This window comes from Macrobrachium rosenbergii, chromosome 41 (genome assembly GCF_040412425.1).
Source record: "Macrobrachium rosenbergii isolate ZJJX-2024 chromosome 41, ASM4041242v1, whole genome shotgun sequence".
NCBI lineage: Eukaryota > Metazoa > Arthropoda > Malacostraca > Decapoda > Palaemonidae > Macrobrachium > Macrobrachium rosenbergii.
Window position 1 is genome coordinate 59,769,342 of NC_089781.1, and position 24,000 is coordinate 59,793,341.

General features: G+C 34.0%; 1 protein-coding gene across 1 annotated transcript in view; it reads left to right on the plus strand.

Annotated features, from left to right (window-relative positions):
- Positions 1 to 24,000, plus strand: part of LOC136826881 (pyruvate dehydrogenase E1 component subunit beta, mitochondrial-like) — a 98,715-nt gene that overhangs the window by 22,764 nt on the left and 51,951 nt on the right. Inside the window, exons 3-4 of the mRNA XM_067084413.1 lie at positions 1,105 to 1,212; positions 1,411 to 1,518. Of these exons, the coding sequence (XP_066940514.1) occupies positions 1,105 to 1,212; positions 1,411 to 1,518 (216 nt within the window). The remainder of the gene's footprint in view (positions 1 to 1,104; positions 1,213 to 1,410; positions 1,519 to 24,000) is intronic.

Below are 24,000 nucleotides of genomic sequence, written 5' to 3' on the forward strand. Positions count from 1 at the left end.
CATAAGTTTACAAAGTAAAAATTTATGATGCATATAAAACTTTGTACTACTCGATGCTGCATTTTGCAAATTTGTTTCTGTAAAATGGTAAGAGTCATGGGTAAATTGCAGTGGAAAGATCATATTATGAATGAGAACACTATGATATGTGTTCAGTGGCTGGAAAACAGCTAAGATATAGAAAACTGATATGGTGTAGACCTATGATGGAAAAGGATTAAGAACAATGGTCAACATAGTAGAGAAGCAATAGTAGAAAACCTGTAAGAATGTCCAGGGAATAATAGAAAATGGCATAGTAGATGGGATTTCCGGCGGAAAATGCACAAGACAGAAGAGAGTGGATGGAACTAAGTTTAGGTCTCATTTCATAAAAGGAAAGGTGACATGTAAAAGCATTAATCATGATGATGATTCCATGATACCTAACTCTGTGTACACTGCAAATGTTCACATTTTGACAGCTTCTCCAACACCTCTTTATGTGTTTTTCTTACTATTGTTCCAAGATTCACTGGATTTGCTATGTTATCTCTGTGTGTATTCCCTTTTGATTTGTGGTACCTCTCCTACTACTGAATTGACATTTCTCCAGTATTTCTGTTGCTGATGTACTCCATTGTATCTAACCCTTTTTACACAAATTATGTTTGAATTTCTTAGCTATCATCTCCACAACCTGTGTACTCTTTTCTACCATTGTTCCTACACTCATTAGGATTGCCTCAATGTAGTTTTAATCTGTTTAGGGTGAGTCCTCCTTTTTTTTTTTTTTTTTTTTAACCATTTTGATGTATTGTAGATATAAACCATTGCCTGCAAAATGGGACCTTACTGTCTCCCTTCTGTTTGAGTTTTGAGGAATCATTATGAGAGTGAAGTGTCATGTTAAAAAGAGAATTGGATATTTTTAGCTTACTTCGCTTTTAGGGGATATTTGACCTCTTAGGAAACAAGATTTTCTTGGCAAGCACTTACGCAATTCCTTGTGTAGAGGTAAAATGTTCTTGTAAGGTAGTGTTTGTATCTCTAAAGGATCAGATTTTTCTAATAATACTTTTTCCTGTCCATTGTCAAGTAATTCAAAGTTTTTCTATCTTTCAGGGAGGACTCCGACCAGTTTGTGAATTTATGACATTCAACTTTTCAATGCAAGCCATTGATCATGTCATCAATTCTGCATCAAAAACTTTCTACATGTCAGCTGGTTTGGTAATCTTTAAGTGACTTATTAATTTTCATTAAGATTAGATTTGGTTCAGGTTAGTCGAGTTTTCAGGTGAAATTCATACTAGCATTATACTGATGTGAATTACCGTATACTGTAATTGGAATACTGAAGTCTCTTCATTGGAGTATGTAACACTGAGTAAATTTGTTTTTATTCAAGGTAACTTTAATGTCTTTCAGATCCATGTTCCTATTGTATTCCGAGGCCCAAATGGAGCTGCTGCTGGAGTGGGAGCTCAGCATTCCCAGTGTTTTGGTGCCTGGTACTCCCATTGTCCAGGTCTTAAGGTTTGTTTTGAGTGTTTCCTTTTTTTCAAAGTTTTCATTGATATTGTAGTACAGTACTCTCTTGGAAAATTCAGCACACTTTTATTATTACTTTTATTTTATTTTATTACAAACTCATTACTCATAATTGTCCCTCTCTGATGCTGCAAAGAGCACTTCAGTCTGTTAACAAAAAAGAAAGAACAACAGTCATCCAGTATTATGCATGCACGGGTGGATCCCCCTGGTCTACAATGGCAGCCAGAATAATTCTTTGCATGCCCATGTATGTGGGAGGCAAACATCACTCATAGGTGGATGTGATAGAAAGATTTGGAAAATTACAGTCCAGTGAGTAAAGCTTGTATCTTTTAATACAACTTAAGTGTTCTATCGCTTACATCCACTTATTTCCACAAAATTCAGTCAACTCTTAATGTGGAATTTCTCAGTTAGGCACTGCATACTATATTAGTTACTAAAAGAACACATACTTAAATCCTAACAGCTTACCATTGTTCCAATTCTTTAATTTTGTTGTTCCTGTGGAATTTTAATAGTGTTTATTTGGGATGAATCTTACCTGTTGTTAAAGATAGTTTACATCTTTGTGCCAGTTAGGTATGGTCAGCATTCAGAAAAGAAGAGGAATGCTTGGGTGACCTGGATGGATAGTCTAGTTCACCTGTTCTCCACTAGGTGGGTTTTGAATGTTTTAGTTCTCATCAGAATTCTTCTTACTGTTGTAGCAATTGAAGCTTCTAGGCGTTCAGTAATTTTGCTGTTGCACTATTTTCAGAGTGGTGTGACTTTTTTTTTATGACTTTTTTTTTTTTAGTCTGATAAATGTCTTCAACTGGAAGCAGGAACTTAAGAATATTAATTCTTCCACAATGACTTTGTGTTTTAGGATGTACTTGGTAGAAATAGGTAGGTAATCTATTTGTGTCAGTTGTAGGGGTCAGGAGTGTGATCTTTACCTCTGGTGTGAGGACTGTAGGGACTGATCTAATACAGTGATGAAGAAATTCCTTAGTTAAAGGAAGAATAGGGATGCAGACAGGTGAGAAGGCAACTGATTAGAGCAGGGCATAACCCAGTTAATTCTAGCTTCCTCACCTATTCCACCTATCTCTCCCAACCCACCTCCCACCTCCTTCCCCTTCACCTTTTCTCCTCCACTTCCAGTTACACCTACTGTAGCTCCATCTTCTGCTTCCTTTTTTGGTGCATAAAAAGCAAGTAGATAAGTTAGAACACTGTTAGTTAGATTTTGTGGTCAGAATTAATTGAATTTGTTTTGCATAAAGAAGCTGATACCCCCCACAGTATGCATTCTTTTCACATTTTCCTTGAAAGAAAAAGGTGCCATACACCTCATCCATCATTAGCCTGAACTAAGGGCTGTCCTGCACCATTGGGAAACCTCCACTGCCAGGGAACTAGGGTTGTGTCAAGTTAAAATATTTATCAAAAGTTATTCATATACCCCAGAAGACCATAGACAACATACAATAGAGGATATAAGCCAAAGAGGTCCACATTAAGCAACATACACATATGGGGTATGCAGCACTATCCCAAGATAAGACGTATCACTTCTCTCTACCTAATAATGCTTCAATATTCACAGCAGAGTTGTGTGCAATTGCAAGACTTTTAGAAATTTTAAATGATGATGATGTTGAGGTAGATAACCTTATGGGTTATCTGAGAGAATCTGATCTTTTTAATGAGATACAATTTAGTATATATATTAAAGATTTGTCATATTTATTGTATACATTAAGTATATATTTTAAATTTATAATTTTTTATATTATTTTTTTGGTTTTTAGCTAATATCATTCTTCATTTTTAATGTTCATATTTTAACACTGAATTATACTAGTACAGTATGTTGTCATTCACCTTTTCATTATCAATCACATCATTAATTCATATATTTCATCTTCATCGCTGCGCTGAATAATCCTGATAGGTTCCGGCACTTGATCTTCAAGACCTAAGTTTCATAATCAATCAATTGCAACAGCCATAAAAATAATTAAAGAAACACCATTCAATAATTTTGTGATTTTTAGTTACTCAAGAAGTACTATAAGAAGCTATTCAGAGTTACAAACCAAAAAATAATATTGTACAATAAATTATTACTGTACTTCATAAGTTATATAATAATGGGGAAAATGTAGAAGTATAATGGATCCTTGCCCATATAGGGATCAAAGGAAATGAAGAGGCTGATAAAGTAGCCAAAGAAGCAACCCATATGACAAGATCAAATGTAAATATCCCTGTTATTGATTATGTAACACACATAAACACTGTAAATGGCAATATATATGGAATGAAGAACCTGAAAATGATAAATTATAACAAGTAAAACCTGGTGTTAGAAAATGTTCATCACATCAGAGAGAGAGACATGCACAAATAATTCTTACTCGTTTGACACATGGACACTTATTGATCAGCCCACGTAGCCTGGCTCCCGAGTGCTCAGAGTGCAAGGTATAATAACAGTCAGATATGTGTTGTGGGAGTGTCCAAGGTATGACCAGCAGCGAATATCAACGTTTTGAAATGAATCAATGAAGGAAATTTTGTCAGAATCTTCTGCATTTTCAGTCTTTCCAATTTTGATGTTCATGAGGGGCTGTAATTTAGTTGATAAAATATAAATATAAGTAAATGATGAAAATACGAAAACCCTTAGGTCATTTAATGAATTTTAAAAACAACAAAATTTTAAAATGTTCTTTATTCTTAATTTTATTTGTTTTTTTATTTTTTATATTTTTCAGTATGTATTTGTGGAAAGTGTGAGTAAATGTATTTATTGTGTGCATTGTTTTAAGTGTGTGCCTTTGCACAGTTTTTATTTTAATTTTCATCCATTCATCATCACACTGAATGAACTATTTGGTCCCAGAGCTTGGCATCTGGCCTAGACCTGGTATTTTATTCAAATCCTTCGGGCCAGCCCTATGAGAGCCAAAAGTCAGCTCAGTGGTCTAGTTAAACTACTTTAATAATAATAATGTTTGTATCAGTTTTAGTGGCCCTGCCTCTTCTACCACCTTGAATGTCTTTTGGAGCTCCTACAGCCTACTCAGAAAGAGCCTCCGTAGAAGCTAAGCTTAAAGCTATATTTGAAGCGTTTTTTCAACGTGAATTGTTGCCATCAGGTAATATGACAACTTGTAAGGCAGTAGCTAGTGAGTTGGTTTTGTTGGGCCTTGCTGACTCATTCCTACCCTCTCGCCCCAGGTGCCTTCCCAGCTATCTGCTTCTCTGTCTGTTGCTGTTAAATCATTGCTCTCTTGGTTTCCTCCTGGGACCTCATTTATTGCACAACAAGGATATTCTCCCCACTGCCTCTCGTACCTCATATGTTGCATCTTTGCATGAAGAGTTCTGCTGCCCTAGCTCATTTGTTGGCACCTGCAGAGGAGTTTGAGGTGGAAGAGTCATCTTCAGTTTTTAGGTGGCATGTAGACAAGTATGCTTCTCTCTGTCCACATTTGGTTGAGGATTTAGGGATGGTAGAAACTCAGTTTTGCTGCCTTTCAGTGCTTTGTGTCTGGTTAAGACAACATAAGGATCAAAGCTTTCTACATCAGTTAGGGTGTGCTTTGAGGACATTTCTCTTGTTGTGGCACATAAGGTTTCCTTTAAAGATGTTTCTACTTGTCTTCCTTTATGAGGTCGCATAGAGCTGCTTCATGTGACATTGGTTCTATGCTGGTTATGTAGCTGCCTTTGGTTCAAGACAGAGGCTTGTTTGCTCGTTTTGATCTGATTGAAAGAACATTATTGAAAATGGACACATCATTGATGGGTATTGAGGAAAAGGCACTTTTATACCCTGTAAGGACAGTTAGAATTCGCTTAACTAGATTTAAGCCTGTTAGAGGTGCTGTTAATGATAATAATCTATTTTGTAGGGTGGAAGACTGAACACTCGTGTGTAAAAATGCTGTGTCCTTTTCTTGTTCACTGTTCAGTTTAGTGCATGAGAAGCTGAACCCCAAACCCCAGTATTTTACCTTTGTTGATGGTCAACATTCCTGATTTACAAGCAGTAGGTACATCATATGGTTTTTTTAAAAACTTATGATCTTTAGAGGGCATAGTTATTGCAGCTTAGTGGGGGTGTAATTCTGTTTATGCCTTTCATTACCTGAGAGATGTAGAGATTTTGTTCAAAACTTGTGAAGCCTGTAATCCACTATTCACAGTAGTCACAGTCTTTTCCTAAACTGAATGAAAGAGCAACCTTGACTACTCTTTATAGTTATAATCCGTTTCAAGTTTTAGGGAGCAAAGTACATTGTATGTATAGGAGCCTGTCTTTACATCTGTAGGTATTCCATCTAGCTTTGCACTCCCTTGTTGGGCTTGTCAGACCGAGGCTCAGGGCTGCTTCTGAAGAGGTGGCTTTCTTTGTTAGGCTACTCTAACCATGCCATACACTAGAGCAATGCAGTCCAGGAGGGATCCAAGATCAGGTAAGAATGTTTTTGCTCTCATTCCAGAAACTTAAGTTTGCTTGGCTGAGAGGAGGTTCTTCCTAGCTTCACTAGCCCATCGTTGTTTTCAATGTGAGAATCAGCTGTATTTAACAGTAGGTAAGATTCATCCCAAATAATATGAATTTTCATAAAATTTATTATTTGGACACTTTTTAACTGTTGAATTAGATCCCACCCAGTCTCCCCTCATCTTAGTGGGTTGTCAGAAAGAACTGTAATGAGAACATCATTTGAAACTCAGTTGGATGAGAACAGGTGAACTAAATGTCCATCTGGGTCAGCTATGCATTCTTTCCAAATGCCAACTACACGTGAGTGGCATGAAGGTGTAAGCTATTTTGAACTAAAGGTAAGTTTCCAAATACTGTAATGAACTTTAGAAAAATTTATTCAGCATTTTTAAAGTATTCTATACTGTACACATAAGGCATTTCCTTTAGCAGAGTAACTTTCATTCACTTTTACTTTAGTAAAAGTTGGATGAAGAATTTTAACTCCACAATTTTATATAAGGAATTAATAGGGGAGAAGAATCTTCAACATGTATAGAGACAAAAGCAGTTTATTCTGTAACAGTTTTGTGCAAAGGTATAGATGGAAGCTGACAGAAATTGAGAGACTGTGCACACCGCCAACTATTTCTTCAGTCAAAAAATGTGCAGAAACATGGCTATCAAGACATTTAGAAAATACTATGCCCTAACAACAAGCTTATTATTTTTAGGGTGTTGGCTATCAATCAAATATAAAGACAATTCTAGAGCAGCAATTTTACATATGGCATTTATGGTACCTTAAATGAGAGTAATGTTTTGGTACTTCTTGTGCATATGGCAGTTTTCAATTACGACTTGATTGGAGGAGAAAGGCTTGGATGGGTGCAACCTTGTGGAAGCATCAGTCAGGTATGAAATAGTGTTGGGGCAAGAATCATTGCTTTAAACTGGATACTGATATCTCAGGGCTGAGAAGACACCTTAAACAACAGCCAGCATTTGTGGAAAAAAAAAAATTTTAAACACTTTTATTAAAATGCACTAAAAAGTAAACAATAATATTTTGAGACATCAGGATTTTCTTACAGTTAATCATGTCTACAAAAATAAAAGCATGGGCACCAAACATGGAAGGAAATGCTACAAGAAATAAAAAAATATATTTCTTTTCTTGTAGCAATTCCTTCCATGTTTGGTGCCCACACTTTTATTTTTGTAGACATGATTAATTGTAAGAAAATCCTGGTGTGTCTCAAAAACTTAGATTTTACTTTTTATTGCATTTTAATAAAAGTGTGTTTAACAAAAATTTTTTTTAGAATTTTTTATTTAGACTTTAGTTTTGACTGAAATTGTAACCAATTTATGACTGTAGCTAACAAAATTGTATGTGATATTCTTTCGAGCCAAAGGAGGTTTGAAAAATCTGTAGAGTTATTAACTTATTCTACCGAGTCAAAGGAGGTATGAAAAATCTGAAGTTTCATACAAATCCTGAGATACTGATAGAGGTCACTGTAGGGTTACTAGAGGTCACTGCTGACCAACTGATATGTAAGGTTGCATTGTCACAGGGATTGAGTAACCATGCAAAATCTCAAGTCCATCGGACAGAGGGAACAGGTCGAAAATTAAGTTACAAGTTTTGACCCAAACAGACAGACAGAGAGACAGACAGATGCAGAAGTCAAGTTAAATAAAAGCATGTGAAAAGCAGTGTACAGGATGAGGTTTGGTCTTGGAATCTGAGCATATTCCAAAAAAAGCTATTAAACCTTTCTGGCTTGTATCCACATCCCGGTTTGAACTCGCCTGTTAAGACTAGAGGCTACAAGTTTACAGTCAGCTTAGGGTTGTTCTACATAAGTACAATTTGACCTCTTGAATCTGGCACTCCGTGGTCTGGCAACTCTCATGATCTGGGACTTTTTTTTAATCAGCCACCATTAATTCTTGAGTGGCTATGAGGGTTGTGCCACGCATTTCAGTTTTTATACACAATGAAAACATTCTGTGAAACTTTAAAATATACAGCATACAAAAGAACTGTAATTTGTGTATGCATTCATGAATCATGCGATCATTAAAATTTTGTCCAAAAACGTGATTTCATCATATGCATTGTGCATAGTGTGAGATGTATTTGTAGGCTACGGTAGGCTAGGCTTTCTGTTCCTATCTCAGCTTCAGTAGATACAACTGATAATGCATATTACAGTTGACCCCCGATATTTGCTGGGGTTAGGGACCACAACCACCCATGATAAGCTGAAATCCATGATAAGTTGGTACCCCCCTCTAAAAATGCTTATAAATGCCTGTTTTGTTAGTTGAAACTCCAAATATACCTTAAACTATCTTCCTAAAATACTTTAATATCATTTCAAAGTCATCTTACATTACCTTTAAAAATATATGGCTTATAGCTATATGTTAAAAATACTGTAATCAAGTTCCCTTCCCATTGATGTGGGACCACCTTGACGTGGTGAGGGGCTCTTGAACCCCAGGAATTTGTTCTCAGGTATGAGTCCAAGAGTCCCATATATCATTATATATATATATTTCTTTGGATTAATTTTTGTAGAATTTCCACTTTTGCTAAAATTTATTGGACCTGTTAAATAGGAAAAGATATCATAGCTTGGATTGGGTTTATATCCGGAGCTAAATAGTGGGAGCTGTGGAAGGACCATGAAATGCCCAATAATGTTTGGACCTGAGAGTTACCAGATTGATAACTCAAAGGCGGAACTATTCTTTAGGGCTGGACCATGGCTTCCAGGGGCCTCTGATTCTTGGGATAGGACTCGGCACTCTATCCGGTTTTCCCATAACATGATTAGGGTGGGGATGATTATGCGCTTGTAATATTCTCAGTCCTAGCAAGTGGGTTTGGCTTACACTTGGGCCACTCTAATCATGTTGTGCCATTCCCTGTGGTGTAGGGCAGGGACACAGACATTTGGGAGCAGCTGTCACGTGTGCCATTGGTGGAAGAATAAACTCCATGAAAAGCTGATGATATCTTTTTAAGGTTTTCAGGTTCAATTTTTCCCCCCCTATCAAATATTTATGATAAAAGAAAATAAAGATTCAAGTACCCCTGGACCCTTTTATGGTACCAATTCGGCACAGTTGATGACCGCTGGAACCCCATCTGTCAGACTTTTAGAAGAGTATAAAAAGAACCCTAGTGTGATTACACTAGAACCTTATGCTCCAGTACAAAACAAACCCAAAAGAAGTAAGCATCATCTTGACCAAACTTTTACTCCCTTCAACTCCCTCTTTGGCAGTGGAAGTTGGTCAGAGTTTCTAACCTTAGAAACAGAATGGAAAATTTCAGCCCTAAAATTAGAAAATTACCTATTAAACAGACATTCGATGGCAGAAATGTCATTCAGGCAGATAAAAGATGAGAAGCCACAGCAAAGAGCCAGTCTGAGGGCTGTATGTCTATAATGACAATAGATAATATGGACATGAAAATTAAAAAACATGATACTATGAATCGCATTCAGGGTATTGTTGTGCTTCCTGAGAACAGTGACGAGCCAATTTAAAAGAGTATTCTCTTGGATTCTCATAAAAAAAGATATCCCAGAGCCCAAGATTGTGAAATATATAATATACCGAGTAAGCAAAGAAATAAGAAAATGTTAAAAATTGCAAAAATATAATTTGAAGGTCAAGACCTACCTCAAAAAATAAAAATATGAGGCCAAAACAGAGAAATAAGACCATATATCCTAAAGCCTCTACAATGTCAAAATTGTACTAAATATGGGCATGCAAAGAAAAATTGTAGAAATGAACCTGTGTGCTCATATTGTGGATCTGAAAAACATGCCACACAATGGAAGTGCAGTGAGCCAAAGTGTATAAACTGTGGGCAAGACCATTATGCAAGGTTCAAAGAATGTATGTAATATATTCACAATACAGAATTAAAAATCTTGCAAGAAAGAACTGGGATTTCTGTTAAAGAAGCTAAATTAGAATTAAAAGTGAGAGGAATTCAAGATCCATCTAAGAAACATACATATTCTTCAATAACAAGAACCAATAATAAAACAAAAATGCATACAGATAGAAGTAAATGAGCAAAGAAAAGTAAATCTCAAGAAGAAATTAATGATTTAGAAATAAAAATTAAAATGGTAAAGAATAAAGAAACAGGTACAAATCAGATGGATAATATTTTATTCAAAATTCATTTGAAATATTAATGCAAATAGGAACACGGGAGGATACTACTGTGGAAGTAACAGGGGAGGGTTGTGATGGACTGGAAATTAAAGATAAAAAGAAATAGAGAAACATCTGTTAAACCAAAGATAAAGGATATGAAGAAAGAACAAAAACAAAAACAAGCTAAGAATATACCTTTATCTTCTAAAATAATAGTTAAACCTATGGAAGCAGATATCCAGAACATTGAGGAAGTGAAAGAGAACCATACCATAGATAACAATGATCATGTCAAGGGAGAAGAGATTACTCCATCTCCAGTAATTGATACAAGAACAAATGAAAAAAGAAATATACATGATAATACATTTGTATGTAATGATTGTTTCATTTAATTATGCAATAAAAACAAAAACATAAAAAAAGGTGGTTTAACAAACATTATAAGAGATTTTATGAAATATATAAAGAAAAGAAACCATGGATTTGAGTACCCATGAAAAAGGTTGTTTGTGGATTGAGCACCTAGTATATTATAAAGAAAAAACAAATGAATGCCGTGATTAAATTATTAGAAAAGATCCAAGTTGATAATACAAAAAAAAGAAAGTAAAAGTCTACCGCTATAACATAATATTTTCAATAGCTGTGTTATACAATGGAACGTAAATGGTCTACAGATCAAATTACACCTAGGAGAAATACAAAGATTACTAAAAGAATACGAACCAATGATATTATTTTTACAACATGTCAACAAAACAATATCAACAATAGGTAAATGTACCTTAGCATCTACATCTAGAGAAGGAAATATAGGTTCTGCCATATATTAACATAACAAAGTATGTTATGACAAAGTATGTTATGACAAAGTACCTGTAAACTTTACTGACCTGCAAATATCGAGTATTAGAACACAAATAAAAAAAAATAATTATGTAATTTATAATTAATACAACCAACCTAATAATAATTACAACACTGATAAACGTAAAGAATTATTTAACACTGCCAAAGAACCTACATTAATAGTAGGTGATTTTAATGCTCACAACCCAGTATGGGACTGTAATTGTACAAACTCAAATAGAGCAGGAAGTAAAATAGAAGAATTCATAGATTCAAATGACATGTGCTATATAAATGATGACTTAACTTCATGTACAACAAGCATAGTGGACAGATTGGATTGGAATAGAGTTGATGACTTGCACACCAGTGATCATGTCCCAATATTAATTTCATTATTAGAAAATAATCCTGCCAAGTATGTCCCTCAATATAACATTTATAAAGCAGATTGGGAACTATATGAATTCCACACTAGGAATTCCCACTATTTGAATATGCACAAGATCATAATGAAACAAATAGATTTCTTGTTGATTTCATTAAACAATGCTGCTGATAAAGCAATACCAAAATCAAAATCTCATTTAACAAAACACAAAGTCCCATGGTGGTCTGAAAAACTAACAGAATTAATAAAAATAAAACCAGATTGGAAGACAATTAGATAATTTGAATAGAAAGCTCAGTAAAATAAATAAAACATTACCAATGTTAGAAAAAATTTACAAAAACTGACTATATTATTATGAGAAATTGATGGATTAATAACTCTGTACAACAGAATATCTGCAAAATTTAAAAAAAGTAATTCAAGGAAGAATCATTTCGTGGAGGAAATATGTATTAGGTCTCTCCAATAATACTCCCATACCAAAAATATGGGATAAATTCAGGAAGATAAATGATACCCATGTTAAACCTACCTAGACGTGACATATCAAAAGATGGGAAAAGAGTACTTGATCCTAAAGAAATAAGCAGTGTAATAGGAGAAAACGTAGCAAAAGTAAGCAGTGATAAAAATTTAGATGAACGCTTCTGCACAAAGGAAAACAGTATAGAATTATTAACAATGAATTTTGAAGCAATACAAGATATATTTATGATGAGAAGATTTAACATGGAAGGTTGGAATTTGCTCTCTTGAACAGCAATAAATCTGCTCCTGGAGGTGACAATATTTGTTTTGAAGTGACCTGCCACTTAGCGCTTTTGGCAAAGTCATCCTTATTACAGTTTATCACTTTCAGCTTCAAAATTTATTTCCTGATGAGGGGCTTAAAGTTATAATTAGTCCTATCCCCAAACCAGGAAAGGATCCCAGTAATGTAAATAATTGCAGACCAATTTCTTTAACAAGTTCTTTATGCAGATTACTTAAGAAAATGGTAAATACTCGACTAGCATGGCACATTCGAGAAAATAAAATTTTGACTCCCACTCAGTTTGGGTCAGTGTAACAGATCAACATTGGATTCTCTCTCTAACCTAGAGGACCATATACGAGAGAATCTGAACGAAAATTGCTGGCCGTTTTTTTTGACACTGAAAAGGCATATGATACTACATGGAGATATGCAGTATTAAAAATGTTGCACAAAAACAGGATCCGTGGACATTTACCTAAGATGTTCAGACCGAAGAGCATGACCCTGAGGATGACTTGGTTTCCCGAGTCTGCGCCGAGGAACTGAGAGAAGTTCCGGCGCAACTGGGACGTGATAATGGCGTCTGAAAGATCGAATTCAGGAAGATAAATGATACCCATGTTAAACCTACCTAGGCGACATATCAAAAGATGGGAAAAGAGTACTTGATCCTAAAGAAATAAGCAGTGTAATAGAGAAAACGTAGCAAAAGTAAGCAGTGATAAAGATTTAGATGAACACTTCTGCACAAAGGAAAACAGTATAGAATTATTAACAATGAATTTTGAAGCAATACAAGATATATTTTATGATAGAAGATTTAACATGGAAGAGTTGGAATTTGCTCTCTTGAACAGCAATAAATCTGCTCCTGGAGGTGACAATATTTGTTTTGAAGTGACCTGCCACTTAGCGCTTTGGCAAAGTCATCCTTATTACAGTTTATCACTTTCAAGCTTCAAAATTTATTTCCTGATGAGGGCTTAAAGTTATAATTAGTCTATCCCCAAACCAGGAAAGGATCCCAGTAATGTAAATAATTGCAGACCAATTTCTTTACAAGTTCTTTATGCAGATTACTTGAGAAAATGGTAAATACTCGACTAGCATGGCACATTCGAGAAAATAAAATTTTGACTCCCACTCAGTTTGGGTCAGTGTAACAGATCAACATTGGATTCTCTCTCTAACCTAGAGGACCATATACGTAGAGAATCTGAACGAAAAATTGCTACAGCCGTCTTTTTTTGACACTGAAAAGGCATATGATACTACATGGAGATATGCAGTATTAAAAATGTTGCACAAAAACAGGATCCGTGGACATTTAGCTAAGTTTATCCAAAACTCTCTAAGAAATAGCACTTTTCAAGTGAGAATTGATGATGTATTGCAAGTACAGTAAATCGCCCCATATTCACGGGGGGATGCCACAACCCCATAGCTAAAATCAGCGAATACTTAGAACCCTTCTCAAAACACTTAGAACTGCCTATTTTGAAAGTTCAAACACAAAAGAACTCTAAAATGCTTATACAGGTATTATCCTACTTACGATGGGGTTAGGTTCCAAAAACGTATTGTTTGTTGGAAAAAACGTCTCTAATATAGCCTAGCCTACACTGTAAAGTATACTCTATACAAACATACATAGTATAGTAATTATTAATATCAGCTAATTCTGGAGGTTCATGCAAAGTGACTTACGATAATTCAATACAAAGAGAAATTGAATAACAAACAAGAATTAGCTTAGTCTACTTTATGGTATATCATATACATATACAGTAGCCTAGCCCACATTATACTGTACTCTATATTCACATAATATCATTATTATACAAACATCAACATAACGAATATGCATCTTTTCCATGGATCCTTTAAAATGTTATGCCGTAATTCACTGTATCCAATAATATTGTATATATACGTATTATATTGCTTTTGTTTTATAAATTGCAATAATAGTGATCAATGTTTTGGTTTGGAAATCAATTACATGGTAAGTTTATTCTGCCGTGTTTAACTCAGTTCAGAGCGCTTTTCTTGCTTCTATTTAGCGTAAATGAATCTCTAGATACTTTCTTTATATGGGGAAAAGTTATTTTTCATTAAACGAAGTGTTTTTAAGTAGAAATATAACTTAAATACTCCTCGTAAAATTAATTTAGCCATTTTTTTCGTTAATAAAGATGTTGGCCATTTTGGGGCATTTTTGTTTTGTGTAAAAAAATCAAGATTCCATTCGCTATTTTCACTTGATTTCATCATAATACGAGCTTTACATATTTATCGTTTATTGCCGTAAAAATCGCAGTAATATATGTTCTTTCATGCCCAGCAGTTTTGATTAAAGTTCTCTCCAGTTTTAATTACGGTTGAGTGTCATCCATGTTGCTGGTGCACGATAATTTATAGTCATTAGCAGCTTGAACATTGTTTTCTCCACTTCAGCTACAGCTTGCAGCTTAAATATAGCAATGTATTTCCTTGCTGGTCTTTTATCCATACCAAATAAGGGTATAATGTAAAAATATATCTATCCTATTCTGCTTAACTTCATTTGTACTATAACTATGGTAATTGTTTATTACTGTACCATGGTTGAAACTCAAGCAAAATGGCTGTTGTTACCCAATTTGATTATAAGCAAAACAACAGTTTCTCGTTTGGTTGTGTATGGCCGTATGCATTTACGCAAAACGTTACTAACAATATTTTTGTCATTCTCTTTTACCTTTTTAACTAGAAGATGTGATAAAGAGATGGAGGAAAAGAAGGTGGTCTATTGTAATTTGGTTTCTCTCACTGCCTGATTGTATGCTGCTGCCTGAGCCCGCAGGAAATTTAAAAATATCTTCTAAATATTGTCGAATTATTGTAACTCGAGTACTAGTTGGGTACCTGAGTATTTTAATAGTTTTATCACCAAAAGTGCATTTAGTCATGAAAATGAGATGAAAATACAGTAATTAGTGAATATTTCTCAGTGAAAAATACCGCAAATGGGCGGATTTTCGGTGAATAATGTGTATGTATGTTCCACAGAGAAATCTGCGAATAGGCGAGTCCGCGAATCTTGAGACCGCGAATACGAGGGCTTTACTGTACATTTCCACTTGAAAATGGTGTTCCACAAGGAAGTGTCCTTAGTGGCACACTGTTTACTTTAGCAATTAATGATATCAGTAAAAATCTATCTATTGGAATTAAAAGTAACTTGTATGTGGATGATTTTGCCGTATCTTATTTCAGCATCTCGAATAAAACATGCAGAACCAATCATTAATAAAAGCATAATAAAAATAGATGAATGGGCCTCATCTGTAGATTTTAAATTATCTATACAAAAGACTCGAGCAGTAATGTTTTATAAAAATAAAAAGTGGAAAAAGGGGTGAAGAAATTGATTTAAAAATCAGAAATCATTCCATACCAATTGGCCAAACACAAAAATTTTTGGGATTAGTGTTTGATACTTGAACTGTAAAGCCCATAAGATACATAAACTCAAAAAAAAAAAAAAACATTAAATCTAATTAAAAAACTATCAAACACTATATGGAGAGCGATAGACACCCTTACTGTACTATATAAAGCAACAGTGCTGTCTATCATTGATATTGGAAGCGAAATATATGGCTCAGCATCAGACGCTAAGCTGAAAACGTTAAACCCAGTTCTTAATGAAGGCCTTAGAATATGTTCAGGAACCTTTAAATCATCACCAGTCATCTTTACAAGTTGAATGTGGTGAACTACCTCTTTCTCTCCATAGAGAGTTTGCAACAATGAAGAGTGCCCTGAGAATTCAGACAAGTGATTCTCCAACCAAAGAATTATTTGGATTAAGAGATGTATTTATAAACAATCATGCACCTCTTTTTTCCAGTTACAGTTAGAAGATTGTTTGAGTCACTGAGTATAAATATACAGTTACCTTTAATAGTAAAATTACCTTCTCCTTGGGCAATGAATAAAATGAGAATTTGTATGCACTTAAAATATTTATCAAAAAGTTATTCATATACCCCAGAACACCATAGATAACATACAGTAGAACATATAATCCAAAAAAGGTCCACATCACGCAATATACACCAGTGGATCTAAGTCACAATATGGAGTGGGAGATGCTGCAGTATCCCAAGACAAAACATATTAGTTCTCTCTACCAGATAATGCCTCATTATTTACAGCTGAGTTATATGCAATAGCATGAGCCATAAAAATAATTAAAGAAGCCTCATTTAATAATTTTGTTATTTATAGCAACTCCAGAAGCACTATAGAAGCCATTCAAAGTTACAATCCAAAAAATTTTGTACAACAAATTAAGTTTTCACTCCATAAATTGTATATTAATGGAAAAAAATATAGAAATATGTTGGATCCTTGCCCATGTAGGGATTAAAGGAAATGAAGAGGCTGATAAAACAGCTAAAGAAGCGGTCCACATGACAAGAACTAATGTAAAAACCCTTGTTAGTGACTATATAAGATATATAAAAACAATCATTGTAAGTAAATGGCAGAATATAAGGAATGAAGAACCTGAAAATAATAAATTAAAACAGATAAATCCAGTGTTGGAAAATGGAGTTCATCATATCAAAGAGAGAGACACACAAGTAATTCTGATGCATCTTGAATAGGCCATACTCGTTTGACACATGGACACTTAATGAGCAGTCCATGTGGCCCTCCTCCTGAATGGCCAGAATGCAAAGTGTTGATAACAGTCAAGCATGTATTGTGTGAATGCCCAAAATATAACCTGCAATGATTATCAAATTTTGGAAGTACTGTAGATCGATGAGGAAATTTTGTCAGAATCTTCTACGTTTTCAGTAATACCAATTTTAATGTTTATGAGGAATTATGATTTAATTAGTAAAATATAAAAATAAGTAAATAATAAAAATATGAAACCCCTTAGGACATCGATTGAATTTTAAAACAACTAAATTTTAAAATGTTGCTTAACTTGTTCTGAATTTTGATATACCTTTTTAGTCAGTATATATGGAAACTTGAGTATAAGTGTATTTATTGTGTGAGTGTGTTCCAGTATGAGAGTGCATGCCTTTGTGCAGTTTTTAATTTCATATTCATTCATTCGTCATCATGCTGAATGACCTATTTGGTCTCAGTGCTAGGCCTCTGGCCTAGACCTGGCATTTCATCCAAATCTCTAGGGCCAGCCCTATGAGAGCTGATAGTCAGCTCAGTGGTCTGGTTAAATTGTTTTAATAATAATAAAGTTCCCCTATATTCAGGCACAATCACTTTCTCTCATACAGTATTCAAGCCATCCCATTTTCTTTTTACAGTAGATAAGGAAAACATTGGGAATTCATTGGTAGAGTTAAGTACTACAGTATAATTAAATAGTTAAATATGCATTGAAAAAAATACCAAATTATAAATGCAGTCAACAGTGATAAAATATTCTCTTGTGTTCTGTTGTGTGCGTTATACAGTACTTAGAATCAACTAAACTTGTAATAAACATGGTACAGTAAATCAAGCAAAGGAAAAAACTGTATCATATATATGTATGCATGCACTCATTCCATGGTGTCGTGAACTTCTTGGAGTTTTAGTTTTGTATTTTTGTGTGTATGATACAGTACAGTAGTTCATATTTCATTAAAGGATATGTTCAGTACTGAGAAAGAGAGAGAGAGAGAGAGAACTGAGGTATGTTTACATCGGTAAAACAAATCAGGAGACAGCTGTTTTGTGATTTTGAAGGATTTTACTTTTAACATAAAGTATGTTAGTTTACTTTTGTGTACCCATTTTATTTTTATGTACAAAATTGAAAATAACAATAATACATTCATCTTTTTTAGCAACAAAAAAATTATTTTCTTAATTCTTTTAGTAGTAGGCTCAATCAGCTACTTCTGAGAACGTAAACATTACAAATTTCGGGACGATGATTTTTTTATACATAATACAATGATAATACAGTAATACTGTACCTCAATCTTATACGCTTCGAGTTGCGTGAATTCACAGACGTGAACTTTTCATTGGAACCTAACTAATTGGCATACACAATTTTTTCACAGACTCACAACATTTGCAAAATCCTTGAGAAACCTTGCTGAAGTGGTTATGTTTAAATTTTTATGTAATTTATAAGTTTTCATGCTTTTATGTGTAAAATCTGTATGAAAAATCTATTTTTATTTTTGTACATGCATAAATATGATACAAAGGTAATTACAGCACATACAGTTAGTATACTTTTACAAGATGTGATACACATTCACAAAGTTAATGCACTTTTCAAAAATGATATCCTTGCAGAAAGTGTTTGTTTAATTTTTGAAGTACATTTATGAGTTTTCATGCTTATAAGGGGCATGCTGACTGCCAAATTCGAGAAATATGGAATTTTAGTTATCAGTTTCAGCTGTTTTATGCGTAAATAAACATATCCTGAAGTGATAATGCTAAAACTTTTTAGATTGGTTTATTGACAATTTTGTTCATCACTCGTATGACCACAAATTGTAAAAAGACTTGTAAAAATGTCTGTATGAATAATTCAGGATAGGATCAAGTAAGTTATGCACTGTTTTGGATTGGTATACAGTAGAACCCTGTCCTCAACTGTACTAGAACTCGAAATAATCGGATTTCAACACGAAATGTTGAGTAAATTTTGTGTCGGAGTTCAAACAACAAACCGTAATCAACCCGATGAATCATATGATGTTTGTAGAAAAAAAAGAGTTTGAGCGGCTGCCGCTAGTTAGCGTTGTTGGTGGCGTTCTTCCCATGCTTATTTAAAAGCATTTAAAGCCCACACATGCTGCTGCTGCTGCTGTTGTTGAAAAACAAGCCATATTATCACATGAAATTAATAATACAGTATTTATAAACCGAATTACTGTATGTCTGTTATCATAAAATTAAGAAAAATTTCCGAAATTACGTTGGAATTTCGGCAGCCTGTGGCAGATATAAACAAACCATACCATACCCTGGTGGTATATCGCGGTACTAATTACAAACATTCAGAATGTTTTGTAATTAGTACTCTGATACACCACCAGGGCGGCGATATGGTTTGTTTATATCTACAAGCTGCCAGTTCAACGATAATTTTGGAAATTTTTCTTTAATTTTTGATAACATATACAGTAATTTTTATAAGCTCTGTATTATTAATTTCATGTGATAATATGGCTTGTTTTTCAATGTTATCATTATTAACAACAGCTTTTCATGTGTACCTGTTACAGTACATTCTGGCAGTGCCTATAGGCTACTTAGCCTAGCCTATGGCTCTCGATATATCATCGGTAATACGGCCGCATTGGTCATAGGCCAACTTTTTTGATACAGTATGCATTTAAAAATGTAAAAAGTGCTTCTGATACGGTAAGTTATTCAACTCTGAACCTATTTAATTGTAATTTGTGTAAAGTTTTGTATAAAAAGGCAAGGTTGGGAGTAATGACTGGTGGTCAGGAATGGATTAATCCATTTTCAGTTATTTCTTATGGGAGAAATTAGCTCAGAATTCGACAAAATCGAATCTCGACACTTCTTCTGGAACGAATTAGCGTCGAGAACCAAGGTTCTACTGTATGTGTAAATAAACATATCTTGAAGCATTATTGCTAAAAAGAAATTTTTAGACTAGTTCATGGACAGTTTTGTTCATTGCTTGTATCGCACTGTGAATGAGAAATTGTAAAAAATGTAAAAGTCTGTATGAATAAACCTGGATAGGATCAAGTTTGAGTTACACACTCTTTTGGATTGTTTTACATGTAAATACAGGCAGTCCCCGGTTTACGACGGGGGTTCCGTTTTTACTCCGCGTCGTAAACCAAAAATCGTCGTAAACCGAAAAATTGTTGAAAATCATAAAAAATCCTAAGAAAACCTTACTTTTAATGCTTTGGGTGTATTCAAAACGATGTAAACTGCATTTTTTTTAGTTTTTCATCAAAAAAGCCTCCAAATTTTTATTATTCTGCCATTTTGGAGCCACATTTCTTCCGTCAGATCGGTGTGCGATGTGTCGTAACCCCAGAACATGCGCTAATGTAAACCGGAAATAATTTCTGATGAATATATTTGAAAAGCATCATAACCTTGGAATGTCGTAAGTCAGACCCATCATAAACTGGGGACTGCCTGTAAACATATCTTGAAATGTTATTGCTAGAGAAAATGTTTAAATTGGTTCATGGACAATTTTGTTCATCGCTTGTACTGTATGGCACTGTGAGTGGCAGATTGTAAAAAAAAGCATGTAAAAGTGTTTATAAAAATTACTCAAAGATAATTCTCCCACTAAAATATCCCATTCTCTCTAGTGGTAGCATCATAGAGAAAATGGGTTATAATGATACAGGGATAACTTGATCAAGATTTCCTGATTGTTTCAACTTTCTTGAATGTCTAAAAACATTTTTCTTTTCCTGTTTCCTAAAACAGTTTTTTTCCAAAACTAAATGCTTAGATATCCAAGAAGACTGAAACAAGACTTGTGTTTATTCAGTATTAGTTGTAGAATAAGTGGTAAAAATTTGGAGCAAATCCCTTCAGTCATAAGGTAGAAACAGTCATTTACCTTATAATGGGGCCTTTTAGTGTTAGCGCTCCCCATAAATGCAAATTTTAGGTAACATATAAATCAAGAGAGAGCACAGTTCTATTCATTTGATTATATTCTAAATTTCAGGGCATATTTCTTATATAAGAAATGGTTTTAGTGCAAAAATCAGCTTTTTAACTGTCACAGTTTCATAGCTATTACAAAATAAGCAATAATTTTTGTTTTTGCTGTTTTTCTCTAAACTTACTTTTTTCAAAAATAAATTCCTGTTTCTCCAAGAAGACTGAACCAAATTCAGTGAAACTTTTACAGAGTGTAGTATAACTGTATATTTGATATTGTCGTTGGCAAATTAATTTTGAGTAAAAATTTTTATTCTCCATAATATTTTTGAAAAATGTCATGATTTTTTCTTACCAAAAAAAAAAAAAAATATGAACTTAGAGGTAGAATTTCTAAATTTTCCCATTTGAGAATTTTCATTATTAGTTGTAGAATAAGTGGTGAAACTTTGAAGCAAATCCCTTCAATCATAAGGTAGCAACAAGCACTTACTTTGTGATGAGGCCTTATGGCGTCAGCACTCCCCTTAATGTAAAATCAGAATGAAAAATTTCTATTATTTATATATTTGCACATAAATATGAAACAAAGGTAGTACAGTTACTGTCTTATGCCCATTCGCAGAGTCTTTGTTACTAGGACCTTACATGATGTCGAGATGAGGTTGTTCAGTCGCACTGGTTTGATAAAATGAATTTGTTAACACACTAAAACATATCAGAGACATAACTAAGAGTTGTATTAGTGTCATTCCGTGAAAATTACTTTGTTAACCTTGGAGAAAAGTGCTGGTGCAATCTGTGTTACAGTAAACTCCCCGTATTTGTGGTCTCACTATTCGTGGACTCACGTATTCACAGATTTCTCTGTGGAATGTATCTACCCATTATTCGCAGAAAATTCACCCATTCACGGTATTTTTCACTGAGAAATATTCACTAATTACTGTATTTTCTTATAATTTTCATGACTAAATGTACTTTTCGTGATAAAAACTATTGAAATACTCAAGTGTAAGCATATTTAGAGTTTTTTTGTGTTTAAACTATCAAAATAGGCAGTTCTAAGTGTTTTTAGATGGGTTTTAAGTACAGTGGTTGACCTATTCGCGGGGGTGTGCAGTATGCATCCCCCACGAATATGGGGGTTTACTGTACATGTAATTACAGCACATACAGTAGTGTACTTCTACAAGATGTGATACCCATTCGCAAAGTTATTGCACTTTTCAAAGATGTAATACCCCTGCAGGAAGTGTTTGTTTAATTTTTGAAGCATTTTATAAGTTTTCATGCTTTTAAGTGTAAAATCAGTATGGAAAATTTGTATCACAGTCCAATATTTTTAATGTGCACAAGTACTTCTCTCTCTCTCTCTCATTTTCATACAGGCAGTCCCGGTTTACGCGCGCGTCATAAGCCGAAAATCGTTGTAAACTAAAAAATCATCAAAAATCCTAAGAAAACCTTCTTTTAATGCTCTGGGTGTATTGAAAATGATGTAAGCTGCATTTTTATTGAGTTTCCCAATCAAAAAACCTCCAAAATTTTATTCTGTTGTTTAGGAGCCATATTTCTTCCATTCGGATCGGCACCGACGTGTCGTAACCCTGGAACATGCATCGTAAACTGGGAAATAATTTCTGATGAATATATTTGAAAAGCATCGTAACCTCAGAATGTCGTAAGCTGGACCTGTCGTAACCCGGGGACTGCCTGTAGTTAGTGCTCACACATATTTTTACAACTTATTATTTCTGTGCACATCTTTACCAGTACAGTACATAACTTTAGATTGATTGAATTTTACATGTACCCTCTACAAACATTACGTATATGTTTTCTTTATTTTATTGAATTGTACCTTCGTTATGATTGTGTCTTATGAAGTTTACCTAGTGACGCAAAGAAAACGTCTTTTACTCTGAGTGAAAAAGAAAATGGCATCCCATGAATTAGGGGTAACATTAGTATACATTCCTACCTTCTGTAAATGTGCTATTGTGTTGAATACAGTACCGTTATGATACTGTACTGTGTTTTTACGTCAGCCATTTATTGATTTTTTAAAGGTAATGTATTAACCCAATAAACACCGAGCTTCTATTTACAAAAGACAAATCGTATGCACAAAATGTTCAGGAGTTAGCGTAAAGCGGAAAAAGTCGTTTTTCTTTTTCAAAAAATCACAGCACGCTTAGTTTTTAAGATTAAGAGTTCATTTTTGGCTCCTTTTTTTGTCATTGCTTGAAGTTTAGTATGCAGCCATCAGAAATGAAAAAAAAATATCATCATATATAAATATTGGAATATATGACAGTGCGAAAAAAAGTTTCATATATAATTGTATACAAATCGGGCTGTGAGCAAAACGGTTAAAGCTAATGAGTTATTTTTTTTTTCATTGTATTGTACACTAAATTTCGATGATTTTGGTATGTAACAAATTGTAAAACGATCAAAGCAACACAGAAAATATTATCACAAAATGATGCATGAATTAAGTTAGCGATGTGGCGTAAAAACAAGTTTTTTCTAAAATTCACCATAAATCGAAATATTGTGCTAGAGACTTCCGTTTGTTGCAAAATGAAGGTAATTGATTGAATATTACTAAACTGTAAGTGTTTTAGCTTACAATTGCAGTTTTTCGACCATTTCGGTCAAGTTAAAGTTGACCAGAAGGTTGAATTTTTCTATTTATCGTGATTTATATGAAAATATTTAAAAACTGATATAAGCTACAACCATGAGTTATTTTTGGTGTATACTACATGATATTGCACACATTTTGATGTATAACACTTTATGTAAGGCCTAAATAAAAAATGGTGCGAAAATTACGACAAGGTGACTAAAGAAATTCTGAGATTTTCAGCCAGAGTTACTGTCTTGTGGACGTAAGGAAAAGTTTTCAAAAATTCACCATAAATCGAAATATTGTGCTTGAGACTTCCCATTTGTTGCAAAATGAAAGTAAATGATTGAATGTTACTAGAATGTAAGAGTTTTAGCTTACAATTGCATTTTTCGATGAATGTTACTAGAATGTAAGAGTTTTAGCTTACAATTGCGTTTTTCGACCATTTCGGTGGAGTCAAAGTTGACTGAAGGTTG